This window comes from Dermacentor albipictus, chromosome 2 (genome assembly GCF_038994185.2).
Source record: "Dermacentor albipictus isolate Rhodes 1998 colony chromosome 2, USDA_Dalb.pri_finalv2, whole genome shotgun sequence".
Taxonomy (NCBI): Eukaryota; Metazoa; Arthropoda; class Arachnida; order Ixodida; family Ixodidae; genus Dermacentor; species Dermacentor albipictus.
In genome coordinates this window covers 206,124,559-206,145,360 of record NC_091822.1, presented here as the reverse complement: position 1 = coordinate 206,145,360, position 20,802 = coordinate 206,124,559, and the positions used below count along the sequence as shown (strand labels likewise).

At 48.1% G+C, this 20,802-nt stretch overlaps 1 protein-coding gene across 1 annotated transcript in view; it reads left to right on the top strand.

Moving 5' to 3' along the window:
- Prp8 (pre-mRNA processing factor 8) overlaps window positions 1-20,802 on the top strand; it is a 397,724-nt gene that overhangs the window by 254,321 nt on the left and 122,601 nt on the right. Inside the window, exon 20 of the mRNA XM_065433711.2 lies at window positions 2,254-2,370. Coding sequence (XP_065289783.1) covers window positions 2,254-2,370 — 117 coding nt within the window. The remainder of the gene's footprint in view (window positions 1-2,253; window positions 2,371-20,802) is intronic.

Sequence of the window (20,802 nt, the reverse complement as noted above, 5' to 3'; positions counted from 1 at the left end):
CTGCCGTGACCGGCGGACGCCAGCGGTGTACCCAGGGACAATGTCGGCTCGCATGCTATGGACAGCGTGTGGACATTTCTTCGGTGCGGCCTCTGTTGCATGTGCTACCTTGTTCGCGAAGCACGCATTGATGTTAGACCGAGTGACATGTTTCGCCGGAATATGTAGTGATTTAAGGTTGGGGGGATGTGGGGATGCGCGACTCTCGCGCGTCCCCAGATGTCTTGTTTTCTCGTGGGCGCGTCTCCTGTAATCTGGCTTCGTCGCGTGGCCTGCGTGATGCTCGCGGCGGTCGATGTGGTCGGGGCGCAGTGCGAGAGATGGCGCAAGTGTTGCGCTGCTAACGCCACCTCACGGCAGGGTTACTTGGGGGCGCAGGACAGAACAGGCGGTCTCTTTCCCGGCGGGTCGGCGCGTGGCGTGGACGTCCTGCACGCGCGCGCGGCGACCCATGCTTCTGCGAGACCGTCTCGCGTGGCCGCCTTCGAACGCACCACCGTTGGCGTGACCGAACACGCGAACGACCAGGCATTGGGATCCAGCATGGGGCGAACATGTTCGCTCGTTTTCCGGTCGCGGTGAGTCGGACTTCTTGATTTGTCACGCGCCCATCGGCATGTTTTGTGGGTAGCAACTCGGCTAGCAGGCATTGATCTATGAAAGGTGCAATAAATGCCCTTGTGATTGTTTGCACTAGTGTGTTGTCGTTCCCTTGTCCCAAGAGTACGGGAGGAGAACCCCACAATGTGGAGTCGTTAACGAGTCATGTGATGTGTGGTTTGTGCTTTCATCTGTCGCACAGATTGGCCTTTGGATGACCCGTCTGCCATGAAAATGGGAAAGCCCTTCTATATGTTTTAGCAAAGCTGGAATGCTAGGGTTTTTATGCAATAAAAGATCGGCCTAAGACATGGGCCCACTGTTAAACTGAGAACCTCATTTACAACAAACATCACTAATTTTTTAGCTTGAGAGAGAAAAAATTTTTGAATTCTTTTTTCAACAGGCATCCTATTGATAAAACGATTGGTCGAACCTCGATATGTCGAGCAGCGCGGTGATCGCAAAATAGTTCGATATAGCCAGAATTCGATATATAAAATCACGCAGAAAATGTGTAAAAAACTAGCGCAAATCAATCAATGAACCAATCGTGGCGCAATAGATACTCACATGAAGCTTCAAACAAAGTATTTATTGAGTTCGCTGAAAGTACTGAAGCAGCGTAGCCTGCTTCATATTGGCAACCGCGTGCCTGACCACGGCGTCCTCAACGTAGTCCAAACGGTCCACAAGAGACAGTCCAGTGCCTTCTATTGCGCCGCAGTAGCGGCGTACAACGGCCAAAGCAGCTACAGCCTCAGTTGCAGTCGGGAGCGGGGCAACATCAGCGCTTGCTGGATCAGCCTCGGCAGCGTCTTCGTTTGGCCGCCCAGCAGTCACTTCCGCCGCGATCTCCACGTCTGTTAACTCCGCCACTGTTCCGGTGCTGTTGTCACCGCCAACGAAGTCCGCAATGCACATGATGTGTGGCTCAGCACCGACAAAGCACTCCAACTGGCTCCACGGCCACCTTGATCACGCGCGCACGGCGGGGGCAAGCCTCGCCGTGTGCGCGTGATCGAGGTGGCTTGGCCCGCCGTGCGCGCATAGGTGCGCGCGTGATCAAGGCGGCCGTGCTGGCTCCAAGCCGCCGCGTGTGTATTCCGCTACGTTCAAATGGCGCCCTCGGCGCAACCGATGTGGGCATCTGTCGTACGCAGCAGTCTGGAACGCCGATCGCGCCGCCATCTTCGAGAGTGTTGCGGGAAAGCTCGCCTCCTGTCAACAGAGCGCACTTGGTCTGGGGCGGCGGAGTTCGATATATCCATTTTACATCCGGCCCCGTTCGAAATAAAGAATTAAAAATGCATGCGATTTTCCATGCGATATAGAAATTGTTCGATATATGCAATAATTCGGTATATCCGTGTTCGATATATCGAGGTTTGACTGTATTTTCCAAACCGTCATATTAGAACTGAGATGTAATCAGTTCTTACATACTAATTTGGAGTACTCTTTAATAAGAGCAGACCGTACTCTGTATCTTGATTTATGTATGCCTAAGTTACTGACAGATTGCCATATTTTTTAATACTATTATGTTTTTGTAGATTCCTTATTACCATACATATTTACTCAAATGTGAAAGAAATAACTGACAAAGCTAATTCATATTTGTTGAACTTGTTCAACAACTTCTGTGCACAGGTGACTAAGGAAAGGACAGCGCAGTGCTTCCTCCGTGTGGATGATGAGTCGATGCAGCGTTTTCACAATCGAGTTCGACAGATTCTCATGGCCTCTGGATCAACCACTTTCACAAAGGTAGGTGGCCAGTTCATTGTGAACATTTACTTTCTGCGTTAATGTAGACACACTAGCACTTTTCTAATAGTGAATGCATCTGACTAATATTGCTCATTGCAGATTGGTCCTCAACACTGCATGTTAGCTATAGTATAACAATACAGCCAAACCTCAAATAAGACTCTGATATGATGAATTACTGGATACAGCTTAGACCACTTATAATGTAACCGTTTATAGCGCAGAACTGGCTACAACGCTTCCTTTTCTGACTCCCGTGTACCCTCCCACAGAACTCCATGTATACGCATGCTGTTTACAGTGCAGCTGCGAGAGACGAAGTACCGGTTATAATGCGGCCTCCGCAGGAAAATCCTGCTGACAAGCATAGTAGCGAACATTCTCAACGAGGTGTGTTGGCCAATGGGAGGGGTGAGCAATGAGTGTGATGCCAAGGAGGAGCATGAGACGAGGGGAAGAAAAAGAAAGAAAAAGCGGCGGCAGTGCAATGCGGGCACGCTGTGGTTGCCTAGGTGACGAAGAAGCTTTTTGCTTGGCTGCTTGGCTGGCAGTGGTGTGCTCTGCACTGAACACAGCTTCAGTTCCTGTGTGCCCGTGGCAATGCACGTTGTCGTGATGTGCAGGTATCGAGTGTGTGACCTTGACTGCTGTCAGTTTAAGCAGTCTTCCACAAATTTAGTTTGGAGCTACAGTCAAACCCCGTTACAACGAACACCACATTAACGAACATTTCAGATTAACGAACTTTTATGAAATCCCGTGCCAACTGCTTATAGTTTCAATGTAAAAATATTTCACTACTACGAACTTCAGAATAACGAACATTTCAGAATAACGATCGTTATTTAATTTCCGTGTCATCTTAACAACACCTCAGTACTACGAACTCATATCCCGAAATGCGAGGATTCTTAGATTTCCGTGTATCCGTCACGGCAGTCGGAGCTCTAAGCTAGCAGACGACGCAGCGCGAAGAGCGGGCCGCCTTGCAACTTGCTTCCCGCAAAAACCTGAGATGGCGCGGAAGGAGAAAGATGCGGGCGGAGACTTTTTTTTTTTTCCTTCTCCGTTGTGGAGGCAACGACGCACCAGGTTTTGTGAGTGGAGAGGCGGGGAGCATGGGCTCGTAAAACCTGAGACGGTGCGGCAGAAGAAAAAAAAAAGTAGTAATTAACACTGAAGTGGGCCTTTTTTTTTTCCTGTTGCGGAGGTGACGACGCACCACGTTTTTCTTGCTTGTTTTCTCAGTTGTTCGCGTGCTGTCACCCGTATCAGGCCTGTCCATCTTGTTTTTCTTCTGGTTATATTATTGTGTTAGAAGTGCGTGACGGCGTTCGCGTTGCCATGAGCTCAACAACTCTAAGCACGGCGAAGAAGCGAAAGCAGTTTTCTGTGAGCGAGAGAGTAAAGATTTTTCGCGAGATAGAAGACGGGAAGAAACAAACCGTCGTGGCTAAAGAACGTGGAGTGGCGCGGTCGACGATCGCTACGATTCTCAAAGATAAGGAGAAAATCTTTAAGCACCAGCAAGAATCTTGCTGCACGTTACGGCAGCACCCGAAGACCGCGACGAGTCCGTGTCGGCCACAGATGCGTTGGACTGCTTGCGAAAACTCCGCATATTTATAGCCAAAAGCGGCACAGCGGCCGAAGGCGTGCATAAGAATGCGGACGGTCTGGAATCGTTCGTGCTGCAGAGTCTGTGCTGCACCCGTCAGAAGACGATCACGGACTATTTCAAATAAATGTGCCTTGTCTGACGATCACGTGTGCATTGTGTGAGAAACGAGTTCAAGGAGGTACCGTTTCAAAGGTAGGACGCTTGCGTTACTGAAATGCTATTGTTATGGCTAATTTTTGGGCTTTCACTATAACGACCTTTCAGAATAACGAACATTTTCCCGCGGTCCCCTGAAGTTCGTTGTACCGAGATTTCACTGTATTAGGCCTTATGTGTACTTGTGAGTTTCGGCCATTCCTACCAATGTGCGCACTTAGAGGCTTGGTAGGCATGTGCAGAAGTTGCGGCAGCTAATCGCCCAAGAAACCAAACTCCGCTTTGAACGCGGTGCTGTCACTTCAGACCATGCGCGTGATCTCGGGTGTAATTTCTGTGTAATTGTATACGGGTACCAACATATCAAGGGCGAGTTTCCTGTGACGGCATGCTCCCCAACACCCCCGTTGGCTAGGTCTAATCCACACACTTCGTCGGCAACCACAGTTTGGTGCCGTTTCAGCAAAACGCGTTGCATGGCTGTACGGCAAAAGGAAAGTGGAGAACACACCTTGATAACAAAAGTGAGAGCAAGGGCAATTCTCGAGTAGTGGCAATTCGTACCGTGGTTGCTATGTTTTCCACACCATGCACATGCCGATCAGTCCAAGAAATCAAAGGAAACACTCTACTGTGCCTGAAATTTCGGTTGTTGTTTTTATATAGATTTATATTAGTGTTACTTTGTCTGCTTCATGCGAAGACCATTGGCACTTGGACATTAACCTTTCAAAGTTCGTAAATTTAAATGGACGCCAAGCTTCCGGTCGCATGCTTAGATTCTCGGATACGCACGGCTGCTTGGTCTACATGTTTTGTACACATGCAGCCTTTGAAGACTTGTTTTGGTTATAGTGTGTGCTGCACTATGACCAAAACAACAGTGTTTTGCACAGCTACAAAACACTTATAGTGTGGATATTCTTGATTCTAGCGACTTGCGCTATAAGCAGTCTCTGCCGCATGAAGAAGTTGAACCGAAAAAGTGAAAAAATTAGCTTTGGTGGGAATGTTGTCGCAAAATGAGACAGTGCTGTCAGGGAACATGCTGCAAAACGAATCTTATTGCCAAAATTTTGTTAGCCTAATTTGGTGAGCTTAGGCTATAGAAGTGCAATTGCCATCACTAAGTGTGCGCTGCGTGTCGCCGACAACATTTCGATATTGGCTTTAACCTTGTTAAACGAAATAATGGATGTAACGAAGTAAATGCAATTCCCCTTGAAATCTTCATAGAGATCTAAGTAGGTAAACCTTCGTTTTAACAAAGTTAAATTCCTTTTCCAATGGATATAACAAACTTGATCCATCTCCGAAACTGACCGTTGTGCACTGAGCATAGAGCGTTCCGCCAGGTTCCACACTCATTCGGTGCGACAGTTCGAAATTCCTGCATTGAATACACTGTCGAGCAACACTGGTCTTGCTCATCGCCGCGTCTAGCCGGGCACATGGTGGCCGTACACAAGCAGTACTTCTTTCTTACCGCACTTCTCACTCGCTGCAACAGGTAGCTGATGAAGCTAGGCACACCCTCCAAGATTGCAATCTCGTGGGCCACGCATAGCTGTGTTGCACCACATATCGATGGGGATGCTTGTGCATGGAGTTCTAAAAACTGGCGCCTCCACTTCTCTTTCTGAATTTCGGCACGCCGGGCTGTGCCAACACATCCAACATAGCACAAGGCTGGTGCATTAAATCTGTGATGTCATGCTACCTTGCCTGACTGCCATAGAATCCAATGGGGATGATCCTAACTAAGCCGCAATGATTTTGACGTCACCGCTTTTCTCACGCCGGGCTTGGCAATGAAAATTTCGGTCCAAGTAGCAGGATGTCATAAAGGAGAGTGCACAGGCCTGCTTTCTAGGAGGCGTTGGCTGTGCTGACGCAGCTAGGCGGGACCTTGGAGATTTCGTGAAAATGCAAATCAAACTCTACGTACTATAAGTGGCAATAGTTGGCAATTAATAGATATAACGAAGTCATTTTGGCTTCCCTTTCAACTTCATTATAACAAGGTTCAAGTGTATGATCACTTTCGCTAAATATAGTATAACTGAGCACTGGACACATCGGTGTCATGGACAAGAGTGTTCCGAATGAAGATTTTCTCTGTGGAGCTGTATTCTTGGTCGATCGCTTTAGCAAATACGATCACTTTCGTGGATGTGATCACATTCATAAGATTTCATGCGACTCAGCACCGGACATTTGAACGAATTTGGCTATGTCAGTTTCCGTGGCTATGTATGAGGGTAAATCGTTCCAATCGATGATAGTGTGTGGTTTGAAGGATTGAGCGAAAGTTGATGACTGACACAAGATGCGTTTCACTTTGTTAGGGTGATCGCGGCGAGGAAAGATAATCGGTTGTGACTGAAAAAAATCATCTCGAAGTGAGGTATGGTGGAAAATTTTGTGAAATAGTGATAAGCAACAATGTTTTCGACGAAGGCTCAAGGATTGCAAACCGGCATGTTTCTTTAAAGATGTAACGCTGGTGAATATTGAATAATCTGAAAAAATAAATCGAGCAGCACGGTTCTGCAGGGCTTCAAGGTTAGAGGCTAGATATACCTGATGGGGATCCCAAATTGCCGCAGCATATTCAATTTTGACTGATTCAAAATGACTGGAAAGTGTAGAGAGGTCGGCCGAATAATGGAGCATCTGGCCTGCTACTCTACATAAGGGAAGAGGGGAAGAAATCTCAATCATGGCTGTAGCCATGGCAGCCCACCTCGATGGCACGTGGATTGCTTGGTTTTTGCTGGACTTTGTTTTCTCTCGCAAATTATGCATGGCACATGGTGCGCAAAGGAAAACGTCACATGTCCATAGTAGTTGATGGTGATGCAGCCGTGCCTGCTGTGCCATTTGAACCCAATTTCTTCATTGTGCAGTATTTCTTCACCTGCGTATTTCTAGCCGCTCTCATGACAACACCTCTCACTATCTGCTTACTTATGTTCCCTTATCGCCTATTTTGTACAAATATCTGGGTGTTACCATAACGCACAATCTGTCCTGGAAAATGCACATGAACCACTTACCGTATTTACACGATTGTAAGTCGACCACTTTCTTAAAATTTGAAAATCTGAAGTGGGGTGTCGACTTGCAATCGAAACAGAAACATGGCAACGCCAACAAAGCGAGACCAACGGGAGCTACAATGTAGTTACAATTTTATGTTTGCTCTATGGCCCCACCCATAGCTTTATGCTATCTCACGTGTTTATTCGCTTTTCGGAAGAGTTTTTCAACATTTTTGAGAGTTGTACAGTGCACACAACACTCATGAGAGGGTGTCGATAGTTGATGGAAGCGTCACGGTTCCATTCGCGGCGCCACCCTCAGAACGGCAGCGCTTGCGGGGAGCATCGGTAGTTCATGGAAGAGCAGACACCGCTCGCGGGTTTCTCTTTGCCTGTTGCGCTTAGCTTTCTTGACAAAAGGCATTGGTTTGACGCGTTCCTCTTGACATCCGGCTACGTGCTACTTCTATGCTTCCTCAGTTGTCATGAGTGCTCCAGACCCACTAATCATTCGGCACTCGTTCACAGCAGTGTTCAAGAGGGCTGCCATCCTTTACGCCGAAGAAACAAATCGCTGCGCAGCGGGCCGCAAGTTCCTTGTTTCTGAACGGGTAGTGCGAGAGTGGCGACTGCAGCGAAGCGAAATTTTCACCTATGACGGCAAGTGAGGAATTTCTGACGTGCCGAAGTCTGGATGCTTTCCGGAGCTGTAGGCTAAGCTTGCGGCGTACGTCGCTGAAATGCACGATCTGTTCCTGCCAGTGAAGTGCGACATGGTCATGAAACAAGCCCGGATCTTCACCTTTTAAGGACCTGCTCCGCCGTGAGTACGAGTGGCTGGCGGCAGAAGACAGCGAAATTACGTCAGCCGGACCTGTCAAAAGAGCCTCCTTGATGGCTGCGTGTGGTTGGGTGCATTCGGCGTGGGCTGCAGTTCCACAAGATGTCGTGGTGCGGTCGTTTGCCAAATGTGAAATTTTGCGGGACGACGATGCATTGTGGGACCATAGCAACGATGACGATGGCAGCACTAGTGAAGATGAGTAGTCCAGTGACCATGTCAGCTATTAATAAATTTTCGTTATCGAATGCTGCCTCGGGTATGCTCTCCCTTTTTTTGTTTTTTCCTGTCGCACGATATGGAGGGGTCGACTTGCATTCGAGTCGACTTACAATCGTGTAAATACGGTATCTAACCAGGCTAACCCCACGCTCGGATATTACGGTGCCATTTCATAGCTGCTAACAGCACTGTTAAGCTTCATCTGCATAGTACATTAATAAATCCTAAACTAGAATAAGTATGTATTTCTTAATTATACACGCGTGCACCCAGCATTTCCTGTCGCAGTACGAGCACCGATATGCCTTATACGTGTATTGACAGGCCTTCAGAGCGTTTTCGAATGTGCTTGTGATGGTTTGAGCTCTTAAGGACAATCAATGACATGCATGTATTTTTTTCCACCTGGCCGATTTTTCTGATGTTTTCACGGCCCCTAAGGAGTTCAAAAACTTGGACGTGGACTGTGCAACTGACCATGAAAATGCTTCAAATGGTCCGTGGGGCAAATGAGTGGTGGTAGGAGGACAAGAACAGAAAGGACCTATGCATTGAGGAATGAGGGAAAGGAAGCGTGCTGCCGCCGTTTTGAAGGAGCTTGAGCTCAAAGAACAAAGTGTTGGCTGATGCCGAGATGCAGGTGTCCCTCATCCAAGCCAAAATAAGCTTTTAAAGTAGTGAAACGCAACACTGAGTTGTCGTGTGCGGGCTGAGAGTATGTCAGGACAGTTGAAGTTGACTTACGAGCTGTTGAGAGAGAATCTCAATTGTGACAAAGTTTAGGCCTCATACTACTGAGCTTGCTATCAGTTGATAGAAATAGTAGCTCATACTAAAAAAAATATTTGCTTCTGTATGCACCTCTTTTTTTATTCATATTTGAGAATGTCCGACTTCATTTGCAATTTTTTTTGAAGACATTTTATTTGCTGTGCATTTTACTAATCCCTCAATTCTATTCTATTTTTGAATAACATAAACACTACTTCTTTGTATTCAAATTAGATCGTCATTTGTAAAAAAAATTTTCACATGTTTATGTTTCACCCTGAATGTTTGTTTCAATGCTTACTAGAGAGACAGCATCGGGCGATATGGTTTCATCATCTTGACATAAAACGTAGTTCTGCATCACTCAGGGAATTTCGCCAAGGCACTCAGGGAAAAACTTGAAAACTTGGGGAATTTGGAAATGTCAACTGTATAAGGACATGGGTCTTGGAAGACAAAAAAAAAAAGAAAAGAAAAGTTGACTTTTGTAAATCATTTCCCATCTGCAATGCCTAATCTGAACTGTATTAACACAATTTGTCTGAAGATGCACTTTTGGCTGGAGCTTTGCGTTCTTGGCTTCTCTGTTGTGTTACTTCCAGCACGTTAGCAGAGGCAAAAATGGAAAGCCTGTGCGATAACTCTGTGCAGTAACTCCTCTTATAATCAAAGGGTTCGCAAAATTCTTGTACGAGTGTATTGGGAAGACACACTCTAATAGTGAGGCCATTCTATGATTAGCTAGAAAAGTGCTTTAGGGCCCCTTTAATGTTCCTTTCGCACAGGCCTGGTAGGGATTTTTTCCCTCTAATATGAACGTATCCCAATACAGTGCAGTCCACTTATAACGATATCAAGAACGGAAAATCCGTTCGTTATAACCGATCGTCACTATATTATCTAGACTGCTCTAAAAAAAAAGAAAAGGAAAGGAAAGAAAAGGTGCCGAACATATCTTCGTTGATCTGAAGTCGAATTTGTATAAAAAAATGACGTAGAAAGAAGGCTGTGAAAAATGAAATGTTATTTACAGTCGCCGACCATTTATTCGGACCTCATGGGGACTGCATAAATGTCCGAATAAACAGGTGTCCGAAAAAGCAGATTAAGAAAAAAAAAATGAAATCCTTTATTTCCACGCTCTTATTTGGGCTCGGCAGTAGGCTTGAAAAAATCGTGAGTGCGCCGGTGCACGCTGTTCCGTTTACGCGCAATCAGATAAGCCTGAATCTCAGAGAGGGTCATAGTATGGTCGTATGGTCACTACAGGCGGCTGAAAGCAGTGACTGCTTGTGCACGCTCCGCATGCGACGGCAGTGTAGCACATGGTGCGTCATCTTCCGACTCGGGGTCATCGTCCGGGGGTGCAGCAGAAACCTGACGAATGATCTCGCCGTGTTGAGTTCTGCGCATGTCAGTACAGCAGTGTCAGCACCTGTGAAACTGTCAAATGAGACGGTGTCCGGAATCGCAATGCAACCACTGCGCAGGTCTCGGCAGAACATTCTCCGCGTCAGTAGGGAGCACTTCGGAAGGCGACAAATCTTAGACCTCCCGGCACCCGCTTGCTGGCATTCCCCAGCGCAGTCTGCGCGGGCTGTCAGGATTGGGGGCTCAATCCCATCGTCCGTGGTCCTTTGCCAAGATTGGAGTACGGCATGAATTTGAAGGTAGCTGGCCCATGCCGTCGTCCAACTTATTTGCGCTGAGATCGTTGAAGAAGTGAAGAACTGTTTCTCAACGAGAACGAGGAAAAGGGTTTATTTACAGAAACTAAATCAGTCTAACATGACTGCTTGAGAAAAAGAGTATTAGTCCAACAGGACTGCATGAGAGAAGTGACTCAGTCTAACATGACTGCTCAAGAGAAGTGTGTCAGTCTAACATGACTGCTCAAGAGAAGTGTGTCCTCAGCATTCGCACAACCACAGTTTTTATACACTCGATCCGCCGGTCCTACGACGCGGCGACTGTTCGTTTACGCATCACCAACTCGCAGCTGCTCTGAAGATCAGTTTACGTACACAAAGGCAACCGCGCTCTGTACACAGAGGCAACCGCGCGGGGTGCCGTTCCGGGAAACTATCGGCGCTGATCGAGGGTCGCTCGTTGTTCCGTGCTAGGCCGAAGCGTGAGACGCTCAAAATACGTCGTCCCCACGGCAGCTTGTCCAGCGTTTCAAATCAGCTCCGCGTTGAGGAACTCCGGAATCATTGTTCACGCACCGAACTAGTCCCGTCACAATGTCGAAGGGGCTGGAGGAAGGCGGCGGATTCCAACGCAAAGGCCGCTTCTTTGAACGCCTCCCAGCTGCAGCGACGGAGAGGGAGAGGTGCGCGTCTTGCACCCCTTGTCGTAATCGGGTGGCAAGGTGGCAATCTTGTTGCGCAACTCGCCATTCTTGACAGCGCCTCCATGGCCCGAAAAGTCTCGACTGTCTAGCGCTGACAACCGCTAGGCAGGAAGAGAACGGCTGCTGGTCAGGGGGGGGGGGGGGATTGATGTCTTGGCTCGCAGCGACTACTTGTGCATTGATGTCACCGCCCCAAAACATCCAACAAGGACAGGCAACTGCAAAATGAACCCCACAACACGGCTCTGCGCCGAGATGACGTGCATTGGCTCTCACTTTAGACTCGCTAGGCTTCAAAAAAACAACAACAACACAAGTGCAGAAACAAAAAAAATGCTACATTTCACTATGCCAATTTCTGAAGCAAATTCCTGCTGACAAATTCAGCAATTAATGGAGGGAATTCTGCTGAATGAGAGGGGATTTTCTTCGCCTAAAGAAAAGCTAACACTAGTAACCCTAAAATTTAGGCGGGACCCTCAAACGCAGAATTCAAATTAGTCTGCTCAAACCATCCGCATTGCTATGCAACTTTCCCTTCTTATATCTAACGGAGAAGTTGTACTCTTGGAGAGTGAGGCTCCATCGGAGCAAGCGGCCGTTTTTGTGTGACATTTGATTGAGCCACGTCAGAGGACAGTGGTCGGTCTCGAAGATGAACTTCGCTCCGTACAAGTAACACGACAACTTCTGGGCGGCCCAAACCAAACAAGCGCATTCCTTCTCTGAAGCGCTGTAGGCTTCCCCTCTTACATTTAGTTTACGGCTGGCGTAGAGGATAGGATGCTCCTCGTTATCGTCGCCGACCTGACTAAGTACCACGCCCATACCTCTGTCGCTTGCGTCGCATTGAACTATGAATTCCTTTGTGTAGTCTGGCGCGCGAAGCACAGGGCGAGAAACCAATAGCGTTTTCAAACTTTGGAAAGCGTTCTCTTTGTCCTTATCCCAGTGTACGTTACTCGGTGCTCCCTTTCGGAGGGCGTCTGTTAGTGGACTTGCCAATTGCAAGTAATTCGGAATGTGCCGTTGATAGCACCCCACAAGTCCCAAAAATGAACGAAGGTCCGTTTTCGGGCGCGGCTGAGAAAATTCTCCAATCGTAGCTATTTTCAGCTCAGCCGGCCGTCTCATGTCCTGACCGACAACATGGCCCAGATAAGTAACCTGTGAACAACCGAACCTACACTTTTCCGCTTTCATCGTTAAGCCGGCTTCAAACGTACGAAGCCTCGCATTCTTGTCGTAATAGAATTTGGCGTTCTTTTGAGCTAGTGCCATGTTCTTTCCGACTAGTTCTTGGGTTGCGCTTAGCCGCTCCAGTAAATTTAGCACGTATTCAACCACGGTTGGACTCTCCCCTCTTTCCTCCCACATCTCTCTTAACATTCTCAGTGGAGACCGGAGTGTCCTCCCATACACTAGTTCTGCTGGTGAGAACCCTGTCGCCTCATGTGGAACCGTTCGCAAAGCAAACAAAGTTGCCGGCAGACAGTTCTCCCAGACTTCCTTGTGCTCGTAACAGAGTGCACGCAAAACTCGCTTAAGCACCGAATGCCACCTCTCTACACTGTTTGACTGAGGGTGATAGACAGAACTGTGTATTAACTTTACCCCGCACTTTTGCAAGAATGTGGAAGTCAGTGCGCTCGTGAATACTGACCCTTGATCTGCCTGAATTTCGGCTGGAAACCCAACTCGTGCAAACACTGTCAAAAGCGCGTCTACTACTTCAGTGGAGCTGAGCTCTTTCAAAGGGATTGCTTCTGGAAACTTGGTAGCCGGACACAGCATGGTAAACAAGTACCTGTAGCCTGATTTTGTTTTTGGAAGAGGCCCTACCGTGTCTATTACAAGCCGTCTGAAAGGCTCTGTTATTAAGGGCACTACCTTCAGTGGAGCTTTCCAAGTCTCTCCTGGTTTACCAGAACGCTGGCAGGCGTCGCATGATCTTACAAAGTTTTCTACATCTTTGAAACAGCCAGGCCAGTAGTATTCCATAAGCAATCTTTCCTTTGATTTGTTTATGCCTAGGTGGCCGGACCACCCATTTCCATGACAAAGACTCAAAAGGTCCTCCCTATACTTAGTAGGTATGACTAACTGATCTAAAATCTTACCCTTTCGATCTCTGTAATGCCGATACAACAATCCTCCTCTCTCATGTATCGTTACGTTGCGCCTAGCAATGCCTTCTTTAGCTGTGTCACGTAATTTAGCTAAGCTCTCATCATTCTTTTGCTCAGCTGCTACCCGCCGTGGTTGCTCAGTGGCTATGGTGTTAGGCTGCTGAGCACGAGGTCGCGGGATCAAATCCCGGCCACGGCGGCCGCATTTCGATGGGGGCGAAATGCGAAAACACCCGTGTACTTAGATTTAGGTGCACGTTAAAGAACCCCAGGTGGTCAAAATTTCCGGAGTCCCCCACTACGGCGTGCCTCATAATCAGAAAGTGGTTTTGGCACGTAAAACCCCATATATTATTATTTGCTCAGCTGCCAGTGACTCTCTATCCACGCGTAAGAGTTGATCAAAGTTCTTTGAGGCCGGTGATAATAACGACCCTGTCTCGCTTGTGAGCGCGTCTGCTTGCTCTTCCTGCAGGCTAGAACTCTGACACTCTAGTGCTACGCTCTCATTGAGCTGGTCAGCTGGCAGGCTCTCCTCAACTGTTCTTTTGTCCCTCGGGCCTAGCTCGGACTCGGGTATTGAAGTTATGCCCTTTTCTGCTTCCGCTGGAGGAGCTTGAGCATTTTCAGCCGAAAGCGCCGCGATCTTACGAGCTTGGCCTCGGGTCAATGCCTGTACTATGCCCTCTCCCAGTTTCAGCCCTCTGTCACGCAGTAACTGATTCGAACGATTCGAAAAGATGTAGGGATACTGCAGTGACAAAAATTTGGAAACTGCAGCCTCAGTCTCTAGCTCCCCGAATGGTCCACTGATTTTGACTTTGGCCATGGGCAGACACACGCTATGTTCTTCTACAACCTGTTTTATCCATGCTACTTCTCCGGTGAAGTCATCTACCATCACGTAAGACGGATGGACAATGTCCAGCGTGGCGGCACTGTCTCTTAGCACTCGGCATGGTTTTCCATTAACTTGCAGGTCGTGGAGATATGGACTTAAAAGTTCCATATTCTCATCCTTTTCCTCCACGTAGGAAAAAACTACGCTAGACTTCTCGCAGTTTACAGCTATATGTCCCAGTTTGTGGCATTTGTAACAGCGAATTGGTCTAACAGATTCGAATTTTCTTTTCTGTTCTTTTTGTGCGGTTTCTCCGTTAAGTTTCTCCTCGCTCTTTTCTGCGGGCTTTTCCGCCATGTCTACAGGCTCGGATCGTCTAGTTTGCGCACCCTTTTTGAACGGAAATGGTTTCCGCGGTCCATTTCGACCGTCCCAGTTTCCCTCCTCGGCGTTCAATTTTCTACGGGTTGCGTACTCTTCGGCTAATTCAGCCGCCCTTTCCACAGTGTTTACATTACCTCTGTCTTGCACCCACAGTTTCACAGCTTGAGGGATGGTTTTGTAAAACTGCTCTAGACACATGCATTCAATGATCATGTCTCTGCTGTCGTACGCTTCCGCGCTTTTAAGCCACTCAACTAGGTTGGCCTTTAAGCTATATGCAAACTCCGGATAGCCCTCGCTATCTTTCTTGCCTGTGCTCCTAAACCTTTGCCGAAAAGCTTCGGCTGAAAGGCGGTATTTCTTCAGGAGACTAGCCTTAACTTTCGCATAATCATATGCATCCTGCACACTCAATCTGGCGATTACTTCCGCCGCCTCACACGGCAACATAGACAGCAACCGCTGTGGCCATGTACTCGGGCCGAAGTTCATCTTCTCGCAAGTCCTTTCAAAATTGCTTAGGAACAAGCCTATGTCGGTCCCGACCTCAAATGGCTTTAATAGCCTGTCCATGCGGTACGATTCTGCCTCACTTGATCGACCCAGAGCGCCTTCACTTCCTTGAGACATCTCCAAACGTTTGCTTTCAAGTTCCAGTTGCATTTTTCTTAACTCGCGATCTTTATCGCGTTCCTCTCTCTCTTGTTTTTCTCTGTCCCGTTCTTCTCTTTCTCTTTCCCGTTTCTCTCTCTTTTTGAGAAGTTCCAATCCCATTTCAATATCTTGCTCACTGGCCTGATTGGAAATTAGCTCCAATAATTCCGATTTGAGCATTTCCTTGCGTACATCTAGGCCCAGTTCCTCACGCACAATCAACAACTCGTCTCTCAGCAGTGTCCTTAACTCCATGACTGCTGCTTTACTGCCTTGATTCTGCTCTCTAAATCTAGCTAGGAAAACACAACCTAGCTAACACACAACAATCTAGCTTCCCTACTGTTCTAAACAGAACAACCACACAATGAAGCCTAGAGAGTCAAAGCAAAAACCAAGCACTCACCGCAGATACAGCACCATGTCGCAAAGTCCATCTCACCGCTGTCAGCCAGTTGTCAGGATTGGGGGCTCAATCCCATCGTCCGTGGTCCTTTGCCAAGATTGGAGTACGGCATGAATTTGAAGGTAGCTGGCCCATGCCGTCGTCCAACTTATTTGCGCTGAGATCGTTGAAGAAGTGAAGAACTGTTTCTCAACGAGAACGAGGAAAAGGGTTTATTTACAGAAACTAAATCAGTCTAACATGACTGCTTGAGAAAAAGAGTATTAGTCCAACAGGACTGCATGAGAGAAGTGACTCAGTCTAACATGACTGCTCAAGAGAAGTGTGTCCTCAGCATTCGCACAACCACAGTTTTTATACACTCGATCCGCCGGTCCTACGACGCGGCGACTGTTCGTTTACGCATCACCAACTCGCAGCTGCTCTGAAGATCAGTTTACGTACACAAAGGCAACCGCGCTCTGTACACAGAGGCAACCGCGCGGGGTGCCGTTCCGGGAAACTATCGGCGCTGATCGAGGGTCGCTCGTTGTTCCGTGCTAGGCCGAAGCGTGAGACGCTCAAAATACGTCGTCCCCACGGCAGCTTGTCCAGCGTTTCAAATCAGCTCCGCGTTGAGGAACTCCGGAATCATTGTTCATGCACCGAACTAGTCCCGTCACAATGTCGAAGGGGCTGGAGGAAGGCGGCGGATTCCAACGCAAAGGCCGCTTCTTTGAACGCCTCCCAGCTGCAGCGACGGAGAGGGAGAGGTGCGCGTCTTGCACCCCTTGTCGTAATCGGGTGGCAAGGTGGCAATCTTGTTGCGCAACTCGCCATTCTTGACAGGGCACTGTCGGCGCCATGAGACACTTGATGCGATGTTTCCGTACGCCGCGTTGGATCACCGAAACCTCAACACTGCACACAAAGCAAACACCACTGTGCTGACACCAGTAACACAAATGAAAAACGTGACCTGCTCGCAGCATCATGCGCGAAAGAAACAGATCAGCTGCTGGATAGTCTTGACATGACTTACTAAGCTGAAACCGGAACTACTGTACGGCCACTCTATCGAACCAGGCAGAAACGACAATGATAAGCGGGGATTTGCAGTAGTGCCGCTTCGTGGGGCAGCAAGGAGGCTCCGTTCAAAACAAAAATGGTGTTCATCAAGTCGAACTATGTGCCGGTCAGAGTCGGTGCATGATGCCCTCGATCGAGTTGGCTCAAGGAGTGTCCGAAAAATCAGACGAGAGGTTGCAAGGTGTCCGAACTTTCGGCATTTGTTATACATTATGGTCTATGGAGAGAATGGCGGTGCCGCGAAGCTGACCGAATAATCGGGCATGTCTGAATTTTTGGAGTCTGGAAAATCGGTCGGCGACTGTATGCCTCTAAACAGCATGTTAAGTGTTAGGCACTCTGAAATAGTCTAAAAAAAAAAGCACTTGCTTTAATGGAAGTTTTGGGTTCACAGCCGTGGTGTGCATCGCATCCAATGGCTGTGCGAACACTGGCGGCTGTAATTTAGCTTACATGAAATCATTGAGCGACTTTATCGACGACAGTACACTTTGCATGTACATTGGGGTCGGTATCAAAGACTGGCTGCTGTCAATCTGGTCGCCTCCGTCGCACAGTGCTGACGTCTGTCGCAACCACGATTGCCCCGTCGGAGATTCTTTGCAGAACGAGGCAGTGCTATCTGCACTCAGAAACTCCTCTATGGAAGCACCACCTATTTTATTGCTAGTAGCTACATGCTCCCAGAGTTCGATAATGTCAGCGGCTGGCACCATACCGTGTTGGTTTCAGACATGGGGGTTTCGAACGGGTGCACAAATCCTGCCATTTCCGTCGCCACGGTCTAGCGTTCAGGAACATATCACTCACGGTTTTCAGAATCGACGGTATCATCGACTGCGTAAGTTGGTACTTTGCTTGCAAAATTTATAGCTTTGTCTCAAGCGACACAGCTTTGCGCTTTGTCGGGGCACCTACTGCTGCTTCCACGCTTGCTGAAGGAGAGAGAAAGATTGTAGAAAGGGAGCGCAGGTGCGATTCGCTTCTCGATTTTTTTGTTTTGTTTTGTTTTGTTTTCTTTCTCTGTACGCTCGCCGGCAATGCGGACACGAAGCAGCCGGCGCCAACTTGCGATGCTCTTCATGGCTTTCGTATTCGGCACACAAGCAGGACGTGCTGCGCGGTAATGGTGGCAGATATGAACTCGCATAGGCAAACTTTTCGCCCCGTCTCAGTTAAGGGGAACTTAGCAAAGCAAATTTCTTGATTATTCTGCATGGAAAACACTGCCCAAAAGGCAGAATTTTGATCATTATATCCCATATGCAGTGAATAAAATATTGTTATACAGTGCAGATCACTTATAACGTAACCGCTTTTAGCGGGGGACCGGTTATAGCGTGGGTTTTTTTTTGACCACCGATATATCTCCCACAGAACTCAATGTACGGTGCAGTCCACTTATAACGATATCGAGAAAAACGAAAAATATGATCGTTATAACCGATGATCGCTATATCTGGAGTGCGGTTATTAAAAAAAATAATAAAACTCACCGCAGAACGAGACAGCACTGTCTGCAGTCAAAAACTCCTCCATCGATGCACCACCTGTGTCACCAGCAGGAACGAGCTCCCAGAGCTCGGCTATTTCATCGGCTTCCACCGTGTGAGTTCAGTGGGTTGGGGAATTTCGTCCTTACGCAAAAAGCCCGCCCTTTTTGAAGCAGATGTTTTCAAGATAGTTGGTATTGTCGACTGGGCGAGCTCATAGTTCCTCACGACGGCGCTCACCTTAAAGCCGCGTCGAGAGTCCGGCAAAATATCCATCTTCGTGTCAAGCAACACAGCTTTGCGCTTTGTCGGCGCCATCTTCGAACAGGGTTGCACCGTTGGTTGCATGCTGCTTAGGTGGCTTCAGCCTGCTATCGCGCTTGCTGAGAGAGAGAGAAACTGAGTGAGGGACGGGCGCCACTGCGCCGCTATGCTTGTCGCTTTTTTTTTAATTTATTTATTTCTCTCTCTTTTGGAGCGACTGTGACCGACGTGCATGAAGCAGCTAGTATCATCTCATCTTGCGGCACGCTGTGCCAACTCAGGTGCTCTTCGGTGCGCGGGCGCAGCAGGATGCGCTGCGTGGTAATGGCAGCAGATACGAACTTGCAGAGGTAAACATCGCCTCGTCTCGACATCGTTCATTTCAGGGAACTAAGCAACACAAACGTTACGATTATTTGGCACGGAAGACGCCGTCCAGATGGCAAAATTTTGATCGTTATATACGATATGCAGTGAATAACCTGTTGTTATAAATGGGTTTTTCCCCCATAGACCTAATGCATAGAATGACACTCGCATGTCGGCCCATCGTTATAACTGATATATCATTATATGTGGTATCGTTAGAAGAGGACTGCACTTTATACGCAGACCATTTATTGCGTAGGCGCACGAAGCAGAATACCGGTTATAGCGCGGTTCCTCTAAGCGCGCGACCATGAAATCAGCGCACGGAGCACGGCCCTTTCTCGGAGGTGCTGAGCACGGCCCGCACGGTTACCGGGTGCATAAACGCACAGAAGGGGGAGCGTGGGGGCGCGTTTGGGGACCAGCGGCGAAAAGTGAAACAAAAAGAAGGGTGGGAGACTTTAGAGGAAGGAGGGCGAGTGTTTTCGTCACTATAGTAGCAGCATCCAATCAGGGTGCATGCTGTGCAGAATGCAAGGTAGAAGCGATAGCGGCAACAGCGCACTCCTTTCTTTTTTTTTTTTTTTCAGTCTCTGTTGCATTTGGTGTGTGCACGTCGTGATCTCGTCGTGTCGTAGTTGTCCTCTGTGCACGTGTGTTGGCGGACTTTTGTCACCATGACGTCGGCGGCATCTTTAAGCGGTGTGAGAAAGAGGCATGCCTCATCGCTCTCAACGAAGGAATGCGTTATAAGGGACATAGAAAGTGGGCTGATGAAGGCATTGGTGGCGGCCAAATACAGTGTTTTCGACACAACCGTGTTGACCATATACAAGAACAAGGACAAATTGCGGCAGCAACTGCAGCAAGATTCGTCTTCCCTGTCACAGAAGAGAATACATACATCGAAGTACAAAGAAGTGGATGCAGCACTGTTCAGATGGTTCCGTGAAGTTAGGGCTCAGAGCATACCAGTGAGTGGCCCCATGCTCCAACAGAAAGCCAAGTCCCTTGGTGCTCTTTTAGGCCACGATGACTTCAACCCACTTAATGGATGGATCCAGCTATTCAAGGATCGCCATGGCATCAGCTGCAAAAGGGTGTGCGGCGCTGTGATGTCAACGACAAGTCCATTGAAGTCTGGCTTCGCTTAAATTTGGAAACCATGCTATCCACGTATATGGACAGAGACGTATGCAATGCCGATGATGCTGGCATATTTTTATAACCTTCTGCCCAACTGCACCCTTGCGCTGAGAGGCGAAGCCTGCTCTGGCCACAAGGCCTCAAAAGAGCGCATAACTGTGTTGTTCTGCACTAACATGGATGGAAGGGACAAGTGTTGCCTGTTTGTCATTGGAAAATCAGCTAGGCCATGTTGCTTTAAAAAGCGAGAGTGCCTGCCAGTGACTTACAAATCCAACAAAAAGGCGTAGATGATGCAAAACATGTTCACAAGCTGGCTTTGCAAGTTCGATGAAGACATGGTGGCATAGAAGCGACAGGTCGACAGCTTGTGCTCATTCTCGACAAATGCACAGCCCACAACATCAAGCCAAAGTTGACTGCAGTCAAGTTAAAGTTTGTCTGCCAACACGACTGCAAAATGTCAGTCCCTCGGCCAGGGTGTCATCGCAACCGTAAAGACACTTTACAAAAAACACATCTGCGAAAGAGTTTTACTGAGCATGGCAGCAGCAGCAGCCTCTTAAAGTGAATTTAAGGAGCGCGATTGATATGGTTGCCGCTTCGTGGTGGCAGGTAAAAGTCACTACATTAAGCAAGTGCTTCAACAAAGTAGGCTTCGTGCGCA